This window comes from Mixophyes fleayi, chromosome 3 (genome assembly GCF_038048845.1).
Source record: "Mixophyes fleayi isolate aMixFle1 chromosome 3, aMixFle1.hap1, whole genome shotgun sequence".
NCBI lineage: Eukaryota > Metazoa > Chordata > Amphibia > Anura > Limnodynastidae > Mixophyes > Mixophyes fleayi.
In genome coordinates, this window is record NC_134404.1 from 106,732,690 (window position 1) to 106,745,508 (window position 12,819).

Genomic DNA, 12,819 nt, shown 5'->3' on the forward strand with positions numbered 1-12,819 from the left:
GGACCCTTAGCCCACGGTGGTGCGCATCTATGGCCAGCTACAAGTCCCCGAGAAATACATCAAGTACTGTTGGAGGCTGTTCTGGTTTTTTCGTTGGGTGAGACTTGCATTTACCCATTGGGGATTGTTTTCTATGAATACTGTAGTGTTAAGCAGTTATAAAAGTGTTTTTATTAAACATATTAAAAATATAATATACTATGCAAGATTTGTTCCTTTCTCCTGCTGTGGACGAGTGTGCAAAGAAAGGATTTGTAAAAAGAACATAAGGAGGAGTTATCTGAAGATCGATCCAATAAAGTGGAGTGTATAATTAAAGGTGTCAAAGAATTAACTCCAATGTGAGTGCAATCGGTACAATTTCACTCATCTTGAAAATAGAACCTCACTATTGGAGCATTGTATTGGAGGATTCTGGAACACCATCCTTTTTATACATCTGTAAGTGCAAAGGTGATTGAGGGTGTAGATACCTATTGCTTCACACATGTTGAGGGGATTGCATGTTTCACCTTTTTGGTTGCATGTGGCAATTTTTTATGGACGAATTTGAAAAATACTACTTGGAGCGATTATAAAGAAGAGTATGGACAGAACATTACATTTATTGATGAATATTACGGACTCAAGTTGTGATAATCTAAGAAAGTGCTAACTTATTTGTTATATATATCACGTTTTGGTTGTTGTGTCTGTGAAATCCTCTTGTGTTTATATTGATTAGAAAGATAGGTGAAATCTTTTGTGTAAATGAGGCAGTAACATAGGGAGCACTTAGGGAGCAAATTCACGAGTTTTCGCACCGGTTAGCGTAATGTCAGACCGAAGGGAAGTAAAACTTTGTATGTTCTCTTACCATAGCAACCTCACTATAACCTAAATGCTTAATTTTGGGTGGAATTACCCTTTAAAATATAAACACATTTCTAAAAAGAAATATATTTTCCTGAATTTGTGCTAATATGCAGAATATATTACAACAAAATACATTTTAAATATGGGAAATCATTGGAGACAACAATGTAATGTTTAAATAAATCTGAAGCTTTAGGACTGATAGATGTGTTGTTATCAGGAAAAATGCTACCTATAACCTGGGAGGGGTTACACAGAAAGCAGCACTTTATAAACACAAACCTCTGCCCATAACATTTGAAGAATTTGCAGATTGTGTGCGGCCCAACAGCACACCTTGTGGCTGACAAGCATTATGACACCGTACAACAATCAATGTTTAATAAGTTTAATAAATAATATTTAGTACTAAACTTACAGCTGGTCGACTTGGTCGAGTCATGTTGTCTTCGGCTTTTACATTAGGTCCATCATGTGGCATCAATGGGGATCCTTCAGGTTTATTATTACCTGCTATAACACATTAGATTACATCTAATTTATTAACATTTAATGGGGAACAAAACATTTTGCAGAATCCAATATTTTTCAAAATTAGTAGAACAATGAGATATGCAGCCATGGCTGTGGTTGCTGAAGAAATATATAAAATAAAAATAACTCTCCCTTCCCTCTAAAACTTTCAGTATTAAGCCTAAGTATTAACAATGCTGTTCAGAGAAACACGATCACCCGGGAAATGTCAGAGGGTCTGTGTGTGGGGGGGGTTATGTTGTTGTCCAAGTTGCTTTAAAAAAAATGTGTGTATCTATTATGCAAAACTGTCTTATGTATAATGGACGGGGTCTTATGGGTTTCACGCTCAACACTCATAAAAGATAATCCCAGCATCTGACTTGAAGCCGCAAAGTAAACGCAATGCACATCTGCTATAATGCTCACACATACAGATATTACGCTACAGTACACTGCTAACTGTACTGCTCGTATATTTTCTAGCTCAATCCGCTTAATATATCTGATACTTGGTGATACAAACTATGACAACTTGCGACACTAGGATCTATGAAAAGGACTGATCATTTTTCCCACGTCACATATCCTGCAAAAAGTGAGTTTAACTTTTTCCTGAGTATATGCAAATCCTGTGACTGGGACAGTGTACGCAAGGCAGGGATGTAGCAATAGACATGGTACATTGTGTACTTGCAGAGATCCCATTGTGAATCACTGTTCTAAGACAAGAGCTCAGCTGGATATAGGATTGAAATGCCAAACATAATATATACATGACTCTTTGTAAAGGAAAAATGTTTTATTAACCTAATTCACCTTAGCACAATATGAAGCTCTACTTGCACACTAATGAAGCTGAAAGAAAAGAAGTCAGGGCGATGCTCCCACGCACACAATCTTTTCCGAGAGCTGCCCGTGGGTGTAAGAGTGCAAGGCACCATTATTATTCAGTGCTGTGACAATGCAGCCCTACTGCTAGCAGAGCCCGTGGTTTATGTTCCTGTGGGTGTATGCCATCGTTTTCCCAGCCATGCAGGAGAATCTGAAATCATCCTTACCTCGAACTCTGTTTCGTTCACTGGAACCTGCTTGAGAACCAGGCTGGGATCCCCCTTGTGAGCTGGGTTGTGAACTCGGTGTGCTGGAGCTGGAAGAGCTGCCACTACTAGTTCTTTGAATGGGGTTTTCAATGACAGTCTCAGTTCTCCTCAGATCTGGGTTACTATGCAACATGACAAAAAATAATAATAGTAAATACATCCAAAACCTACACTAGGTCTTGGTAACATCTGGTTATAAAACTTTTGAGAATCTACTACTATTACTCAACTAGATGGGCCAAGCGGTTCCTACCTGTTGTCAAATTCTATGTTTCCATGGTTACCATAGGTTACAAAAATGATCAGACTACATGGGCCAAATGGTCTTTATTTGTCAAATTCTATGTTTTATTTACCTACTATTGTCAGTAATAGTAGCAGCTGGAGGGAAGTAGTTCAACAGATGGAGAATTGCAGCCAAATCCTGACGTAGAGCATAAAGGATTCCTCATCAGGCTGTGCTTTCCCTCATGCACATTTTACCTTGTCACACATAATTATCATTAAATGTGCTCCAGTAACAATGCAATAACAATATTTTTTTCTAGTACAGAAAACACTGATCTTGCTAGTTAGGAATCATGTCCTTTAGAGTGGATGTCCACATACAAAAAAAATTAGGTCATAGTATGTGACAATATAATACGTTCTAGTATATACTTTGATGCCTACTGGTGAGAACACCTTTTTAGAAGGAACAAAGTGATTGCAGTGCTCTCACACATCTCGAAGCCCTGTCGTGCTTTCGCAGACTGTTTAGTTTTACATGTTGTTAAATACATAATTCAAAGTCATAGTTCCAAATAAGTCCATAGCCATTTGCATTTTTACTTGTATTGTGATAGTTTTTTTTCAACCGCTACTTGTTCTATTGTCACATTTCAATGCAATTAAAAACTATATAATCTGTGTTTGAAACACATTTCAAGTTTAAAAAAACAAAAACCGCTAGTGCGTATGAAGCCAAAGACTAAGTGGGATCATAGAGTGTGATGTCTATCTCCTATTGGAGACAGCTCCACAGAACAGCAGGAAGCTCAAGGAACCAGCTAAACGTACTGTCAGAAAGTAAGTTGGTGACCACTGGCTGTGTTACAGCATCAAAATGTCTCCACAACGTTAGGAAACAGTGTTAAAATGACTTGGACTATTTGGAACATAGAAAAATTAAGATGTTGTGGACTTCCCTTTTAAGTCACTTTGAAGCCATCACTTATTTTTAACACATTGTCTTTTGTTGTTTCCTCTGATGAAATCCACATACAGCTACAGGGCACAGAATGTTTCACAACCGCTTGTGAGACCTTGAAATACTCGTGGATTTATCTGTACAACTGTCCTTCAAGACTATTTTACACCCATTTGGGGGTCAGTTGTCCAAAAAACACCCAATGTACCTATTGCATATTTTTAAGATGTAACCTGATCCCCCCCAATGGAGATCAACAGCATATGAACTGGGTGTGCCTGGCAAAGCAGCTTTCAGATATTGGTGAGCACTTTCTGAATCACTGCACCAGGTCCCAAGTCTCCATGCTGCTTATGCTGTGTTATTGTAGGCTACCACTCCCCTTACTGAGCAGTTGTCAATACCCCTCCCCAGTTTGTTTGAAAACAATGTTCAATGCTGCACACAGGTATTCGTTCTTCAATCATCCCCATAAGGTGAATCACAAACCTATACCTGTGTGCAGCCTTTGTTAATTGATTCATTCTTTTGGATGTTTTTGAGGAAGAGCCTGTTCTTGCCTAGCTCCAGGCACACCGGGTTTTTGTGAATGTGTACTATTTTACCTTCCCAGTTGGCATCCCAGTACATATAAGTGTCATGCATGACATGAACTAGGGGAGAGGCATCAACAACACACTGCCTGTTTGAATATATGGATGGAGCTCTTCATTCATTTATTGTTTTTTTGAGGAACTATCTGTTCTAATAATATGGTTAGTTTAAAGTCTAGTGAGCTGGATCCATGATCCACGGTCAGAATAGGCCATTTACCTCGCTCTGATAGGCTGTGTGCTCAGTCTACTTCCCAAATTGCTGCCATTTCCAGGGCAGTTCTTGCGTGCTAGTGCAGGAGAGATGGAAGTGGTCCTTTGAGGCACCTGAAATTAGAATTAGTTCAGCCAGTGATCATGTTATTCTCTTGTGTGAAATATAACTTTTCAGTAACTAGAGATGGTAAATCTCTTTATTTTGTAAAAACAGAACTTATACGTTAAAGGAGTGGACATGCTGATACACTGCAAGGAAATCATAAAATGGTCATCACAAAGTCAGAAAAAGTGAGGATTATGATACGGTTGCTAAAATACCAGATATTGGCACAAGCAGAGGTTAGATAAGGGCTAACAATTTAAAAAGGAATATTTCAACTTGCACTTTACATTAGATAGAGGTGGATTTAGCTGAAGTGGTAGAAGGACAGAATCCCAGATGTTAGGATACAAGGAGGAAGCTTTGTGGCATGTGAGTTGGTAATGGTAATGAATGCTGAAGAAAAGATGCAGCTACAAAGAGAATGAAGAATGTGCCCAGGGACATGTAGGAAAATAAGACATTAGATAGAAGAAAGTGCAGAAGTCCTTTGCAGTAAATCATAGGAATATACAAGAGTCAAAAGTAGAGAATGAGTAGGTTCTGGGGAAGAGAGAAAATCCTATAAGCGGAGTTGATGATGGACTGTAGAGGAAGACTGGTGAGATGAAGGAGGTTACAATAATCCAAAAATCAGGTCATGAGGATTTCAGATGTGGTTTCCAGAGAAAGTGGCATCTTTTCGATATACGACAGACATAGCAATGGAGCAGATGTCAATAAAAGAAAATGATTGTGGTAGATGAATGATTGACAAGAAGCATGGATAGCTGACATTAGTGAAGGTGTCAGGGATTGTCGCCACAAATAAAGGATTGTTGACATTAAAGATGTTGCTGACAAAGATGAAGGATGTACAAAATGGTAAACTTTTAAATGAGGTAGGAAATGAAGAAATTGGTGAAGGGAGTTTGGGGGGTAAGGTTGGGATTAGTGACATTTATGACATCATATTGGTGAAGTAGGAAGGAATCAATGGTAAAGGAGGTTGGGATTGATAATAGTGAGTCAGGTTTGTATTGGTGACATGAGTGAAGAGGAGAGGGATCTGTGATGTATGTTAAGGAGGTAGGGATCAGCGACATGACGCACATAAAGGCGAAGGGAAAACAATACAGTCTATGGAGATTGATAGGCAAGGTAGGACATTGCTATGATAACTATCCAGGATCTTGAAAATAAAGTATATTTATTTTTATAACACTTTACATCCATATTGTCATTAATGTCAGTGTTATCTGAGTGTGATGTAATATGTAGCACATTCAATATCTCTCACTATGGGCACCGTTTAGCCTGGATAGTGTTGGCATTCACTAAGAGCAACAACTGCATCTCTATAGAAGTAATTATGATAAGAAAACGTAAGTTACATAGATTACTTGCAGCTATATCTTGGTGTGAGAAAATCACTCCAAATGTATGGATTGGCTGAGTGTATGAAATAATTATATGATTATGCAGCAAATGTTTGAAGCACTAAACGGATGGCCTGTAGGTGCTTATCTAGGAAACACATCAGTGACACAACTAATGTCGCTGTCCTCAGCGTGGGAGCAGAAGAGCTAGCATCTCAAATTATCCATCTTTACCAGGAAAATATATCATTCTCATAAATAAACTGGGTTGTTGCTATAAGAGCATACATAGCTATCTAGTTGACTGTAGGCAGATTAACATTAAAGTTTAGGCTCTTGACCTTTGGTGGAAGATCTTCCTCCTGGCGTAACCAAGAACTTCGATCAAACTTTTCAATACGTGGAGGGAGAGGAGGATTCTCAGAAGTTGGGTCAGAATTTTGCCTTGGCATCTCTGGTCGGTGAGAAATCCTTTCTTCCTGGAATGCAGACATGCCCTTGGCAGACTGCTCATGTAATGACTGAGATGCTGACAAGGATGGTCCTGGGGTTTTCACGGACACCAAAAGTGGAAGTTGCTAAAGAGATCATGGAAATAATGTTACTGTCGCTTCAAGGAGCAGCCCTTTCAGTACCAAAGTGAAAAGATAAAACGTATAATGAGACAAAGAGGTTTATATAAATTGCCAATGGATACAATACAGCTATGATACACTCTGCATTGGGTACATGCTTTCAAGAGAGCAGTTTTGTACGGAGCCCATGGACAAACAGGCTAGTTTGCTGTGAAATACAAGTCATTTCATTAGTTAATGTTTCTCATTTACAGGCACAAAAAAAAAGTATCTACAAATATTTATTGACATTTTAAAATCACATATGCTCTTTTATCTTAAATATGAAAAAATATACCAAAGCTAAATGTACTGTACACAAATTTCCTTTAGAAATGATTTCTATTTCTCTATTTAGAATGCATATGGCATACGGATTATTTTCTTTACAATGGTTACGATTATACAATTGCTTAAGAAAGTGAATATTACATAGTATATTAATGTTACATTCCTATTACATAGTATATTAAGATGTGTGTTCGGGATAAGGAGGAGGGTGGATACCAGGTGTTACATGAAAAACCATTTAAAGTATATCAGAAGAACCATAATAGTTTAGCAGAAGCCTTATAGATGAAATTAATTATTATTATTCTTGAATCATGTGTTTTTTATTGGAAGATTTTTATTACACAAACAAAACTTGAAAAAAAGATGATCGATGAAATTATAAATGATAGTTATAATATGGTGCATAAAAAAAGAAGACAGAAACCCTAAGAAGATTGGTGTATTTGATTGGTGAGCATTTAAGAGAAATCCATGTTTGGAGCAAATCTGGCTGTTTTGTTTTGTTATTTAAACAATCAAAGATGCTTTTTTTTTTCCATGACAGCAATTCAAATGAATGCTCAATGAACCTACAGTAAGGAAGGAAACCTCAGTATGAGGAAGACCATCAATGAGTGATCCAGTAACCCTCAGATATTACTGACTGACCCACTTAACTATGTATTTCAATTGAAAAGATCATAATATAAACCATTAGCTGTATCCTCTAGAGAATTGAGCAGGACAGTGAATGCCAAATGTTTGTTAAAATTATCAGTTTACCGGGTAAATGCATTTCAACTGTGTTAAGAGTAGTGGATAAGTGGAAAATCCTCCCATCAGAGGTGGTAGAGGCTAATACAGTAGAGCAGTTTAACATGCTTGTGACAGACATTAGAATATCCTTATAAAGAATAAAAGATCAAATAGGGTTTGAGGTTACCATAGGTTAATAAAACAATGGGTAGACTAGATGGGCCAAGAGGTTCTTATCTGCCGTCAAATTCTATATTTCTAAGTTTAAGCAAAAGATGATTGACATATAAGCAGGAATGAATATGTATGTATAAATTTCTTAAAGTCCTACATAGAAGGGAAGTAAGCCTGAGAACTGGCCTCATAATGCAATACCAAATATTGAGGAAACTTGTACAACAATACACATTTTCTCACTAGGGAATATACACAATACACTCCCTGCAAATACAAGGATGTATATCTTCCACAGTAAGTGCCGATCCTGTTAATCACATTACAGTTAAATACTGACATATGTCTGGAGCTATGTAGCAGAATAAAACAGTATTTATCTCATGGTATGTTGAAAGACTTATTGATAAAGTATATAGTTTACATGGTTATTTACATTAACCTTCCCTGACTTATCACTGCATTATCCAGCTATTTAATATATTGTAATACATTAATGACATAGAACAGGGTTGTCCAACAAGCGGCCCGCGGGCCGCATGCAGCCCAGCATGCCTGTAAATGTGGCCCAGCATGCCTGTAAATGTGGCCCAGAAGGAGTTTTGGTTGTGGCAAGGGGGCAGCACTGTTAATGGAAAAAAAAAATTCTGCAAAAAAAAGAAAAGAAAATACTTACCTTGCGGTCACGTGGTCACGTCAGCTGGTACTCCGGATCCCTCCCTTGTCTCCTCCTCCGTGTGGTGCTCGCAGTGAATGTCGGGCGTGATGTCATCACGCCCAACATCCATTGCGGAGCGCAGCACAGAGGAGTCACCCGCGCGAGAAGAACAATCAGCAGCACAGAATTGGAGAAAAAAAGAGAAGAGGACAGGAGAACAAGCCGATTAAAAGGTAAGTTAAGGGAGATTTTTTTTTATTATTTCAAGGGACGCTGACCAGTGAATAAAAGTCACCTGGTCCTGGAGCATCATGGACCTTATCTCCCTGCTACATACTTCTACTTGTAATACTAATGGGGCATTATATATTATTCTCTTTGGCCCATTATAAGTTGTTATCCCTTAACTAACATAGTGGTGTAATTAGCAAAACAGGTCACAATTTGGGGTCACAGTGATGTATATGTCAGGTACCGCAGGCCTGGTCAGGGCACCCTGATATACAATGCCTGGCTTAAATGCACTTTATTGATATTGCATCGAAACAATACAAAAAGTGATTATAGTATAACAACTAGAGAGGATTTTTTGAACAGGGCGATTAAAAGGTAAGTATAGGGGGATTTGAAAAAAAGTGATATATATATATAGATATATATATATATATCACTTTTTTCTCATATATATATATATATATATATATATGTTAACTATGTTTTCTATGGTTTTTTGGATGATCAGCTATCGTTATTGTTAGTGTATCTTATGTGCGGCCCAAACCAACTCGTCGTCTTCCAATGTGGCCCAGGGAAGCTAAAAGGTTGGACACCCCTGACATAGAATAAGGCAGTCTTGTAGCCCAGTGTTACTATATTATCTAGTGAATGTTAGGTTGCGAGGGTATGTACATCTTTGGAACTGTACAATATTCTTAAAATGTATTTTTTCTTGACTTGTAGGAGTCCTGTCAAATAATGATTTACAAAAGGTTATACAGAAAATACACATAAACAGAGAGGAGGTGGAATAAACTACCATAAAACTGAAAAGTGCATTAAGTTGTAAACTTATTTTATTTTTTCAAGCTGTGAAAAATTCTCCAGCTGGTCTTTAACAAACAAATGGATCAAATGAAATGTTATTAATATAATAAGGGTAGCGGTATACAGTTGATTTTTCAGCTGCAATTTTTTTTGAATAATTATTTTTAGGCAGCACAGCGGGTAAGTGGTTAGCACTTCTGCATCACAGCACTGGGATCATGAGTTTAATTCCTGACCAAGGCCTTATCTGTGTGGAGTTTGTATGTTTTCCCCTGTGTTTGCATAGGTTTCCTCCGGGTGCTCCGGTTTCTTCCCACGCTCCAAAAACATACTGGGAGGTTAAATGGTTGCTGTTAAAATTAACACTAGTCTGTTTGCATGGGTTAGGGAACTTAGACTGTAAGCTCCCATGGGGCAGGGACAAATATATTCTGTACAGCGCTGCAGAATTGGTGGCGCTATATAAATAAATGTTGATGGTGACTGGCATCAGCTATTTGCAGCAACAATTTTCTGTTAACTTTATTTTATGGAGGTGACAAATGCTTTGAATACTAACACGTGTGCTAGCGTGTGTCCATAGTGCTAATCTTCTCCTCTCGTGACCTGTTGAAACGATTTGAAAAGGGGACACGTTTTGAAGGCTCTTCATGCAATGATTTCTGGGTATAATATCTGTGACAGGGCGGAAGTGTCCCCCGTTCACTTCAAAGATGTGTTACCACCATTATAGCTTAACTAAGGCTGAGTACACAATGCACAATACCAATATCGGGCCAATGAGTCATTTATCATTTGATTGACCCGATATCACAGTAGTGTGTACCCTGGAACATCCTCATCATTATTTATTTATATGATTGAATATCGTTCCAGAGCACATAAAATCATTTATCGAGATTCTCAAACTGATCTGAAAATTTTGTTCACCGATGAAACAATGTTGTTCCATTTCTGCAGTGTGTATGCACTCTGCAGAATTGCAACAACAATTTAGGGTGTTTTACATCTCCTGTCACTAGATTGGAGGAGCTCAACTTCCCCACATCTCCCGGTATCCCTGTGGTTGCGGGTTTCAAAGGGTGATATCATCTTCCACAGACTGAGCTGAATTTTCTCCCTGCTGATTTTCATCACTACACGGAAAGAGATCCTAGCATAATACATTCCCTGCTCTTACAACAGAGCAACACTGAATCTTCACAGTATAGACAGCCAGGAACTGTACTCAAACTTTACAAGTTGCTACATATTTGTCAGCATTATAAAAGATGTTCACATATTGTGATCGCCCACTGCACAATGCAGCTGGGGAATAACACACAGCTCTGTGCTGTCACTTTGTTACAAGGCTCCAGAGTTTAAACACAAGAAGGAGAAACAGCATGATCCAAGATCACCACCATGTTCTGTTGGGCTCCGGGATAACATCCTTCCAAGTTCACTGGATCCCGAGGAAAGCCAACCAAACCCTGCACGCTCTCCTTATGGGAGCTGTCCCATAGTGGCCACTCTCAGTGGTGCCCTGCAGAACTATTAATAATTTTGTAGAACTAGCAATAGATGTGTATGAAACTATGTAGAGGCAGCGCCGGATTAATGTAATGGGCTTTCTGGGCTATAGCCCAGGGTTCTCGGGCAACTGGGGGACCCTAAAAAAGATCTTTACTTAATAATGCTGGTGATCTCACAATACCTCCTCACTAAGCAGCACGCTGCCCACCAGTCCTGCACTGACCGCAGGGCAAGAAGAAAAAAGAGGTGACGCCCGGAGCCTGTAAAGGAGTGGGCCAGGTAAGTGTTTTTCTATATATCGAGGGGAAAAGAAAAGTGGCAGTGATACATTGGAGATCATGACTGGGGGGAGGGGGGGGGGGGGGCTTTACAAATTACTGGGGGCCTCACAGTACTCTTAGCCCAGGGGCCTACATTGTCTTAATCCGGCCCTGTGTAGAGGGACAAGTATGTGTATTAGAGATGGGCGGGTCCGGTTCTTCGAGAACCGAACCCACCCGAACTTTGGGTATCCGAGTACCGAGCTGAGCAGCTCGGTACTCTCCCGCCCATTCCGAATCCAAATCGAGGCCGAACGTCATTGTGACGTCGTCGGATCTCGGGGCTCGGTTCTCGCGATACTTAAACTTTATAAATACACGCCTCCACAGCAATCCATCGCCATTTGACAGAGGGAGAGAGCAGGGTGTAGTCATAGGCTAATTAGAGCAGGGACAGAGTATACAATATTGTTCTTGCAATTGCTCTAACCAAAATCGCTAGTGCAGATAGCAGGATAGAGGTTTATTATTTTTTCTTCATATTTGGCACTCCCTAGCGCTTTTGGGGTGTCCCCCATAATTGTGCATAAATATTTCTGGCTGTCAAAAGTCATATCTGTCAGCAGTATCTACTAAATAATTTTTAGCAATCCTCAGTGCTTTTGGGGTGTCCTCCCTAATTGTGCATTAATATTTCTGGCTGTCAAAAGTCATATCTGTCAGCAGTATCTACTAAATAATTTTTAGCACTCCTCAGTGCTTTTGGGGTGTCCTCCCTAATTGTGCATTAATATTTCTGGCTGTCAAAAGTCATATCTGTCAGCAGTATCTACTAAATAATTTTTAGCACTCCTCAGTGCTTTTGGGGTGTCCTCCCTAATTGTGCATTAATATTTCTGGCTGTCAGAAGTCATATCTGTCAGCAGTATCTACTAAATAATTTTTAGCACTCCTCAGTGCTTTTGGGGTGTCCTCCCTAATTGTGCATTAATATTTCTGGCTGTCAAAAGTCATATCTGTCAGCAGTATCTACCAAATAATTTTTAGCACTCCTCAGTGCTTTTGGGGTGTCCTCCCTAATTGTGCATTAATATTTCTGGCTGTCAAAAGTCATTTCTGTCAGCAGTATCTACTAAATAATTTTTAGCACACCTCAGTGCTTTTGGGGTGTCCTCCCTAATTGTGCATTAATATTTCTGGCTGTCAAAAGTCATATCTGTCAGCAGTATCTACTAAATAATTTTTAGCACTCCTCAGTGCTTTTGGGGTGTCCTCCCTAATTGTGCATTAATATTTCTGTCTGTCAAAAGTCATAACTGTCAGCAGTATCTACTAAATAATTTTTAGCACTCCCCAGTGGTTTGCGCTCAGAATGGATTCAAAGCAGTCCACATATGATCTGAATGAGCAACCAGGTTCTGTCACCAGTCCTGATGTTAGTGTTCCCAGTACGTCATCTGGCCAAGGCGATGTCAAACAACAGAGTGTTTTCAAATTAGTGCAAAAAACAAAAACCAAAAAAAAATTTACTGTATTGAAGCGAAAAAGAAGTGTAACTGAGCAAAAGTTAAGCGACGATAAAAAAAAAATTGCAA

At 39.0% G+C, this 12,819-nt stretch overlaps 1 protein-coding gene across 12 annotated transcripts in view; it reads right to left on the minus strand.

The window, feature by feature from the left end:
- The window catches only part of TNIK (TRAF2 and NCK interacting kinase), a 261,739-nt gene that overhangs the window by 40,781 nt on the left and 208,139 nt on the right, over window positions 1–12,819 (minus strand). For all 12 annotated transcript variants that reach the window (XM_075202119.1, XM_075202123.1, XM_075202118.1 and 9 more), the window contains 4 exons: window positions 6,272–6,508; window positions 4,474–4,580; window positions 2,430–2,593; window positions 1,274–1,368 (listed from right to left, as the gene is read on the minus strand). In XM_075202119.1, coding sequence (XP_075058220.1) covers window positions 1,274–1,368; window positions 2,430–2,593; window positions 4,474–4,580; window positions 6,272–6,508 — 603 coding nt within the window. The remainder of the gene's footprint in view (window positions 1–1,273; window positions 1,369–2,429; window positions 2,594–4,473; window positions 4,581–6,271; window positions 6,509–12,819) is intronic.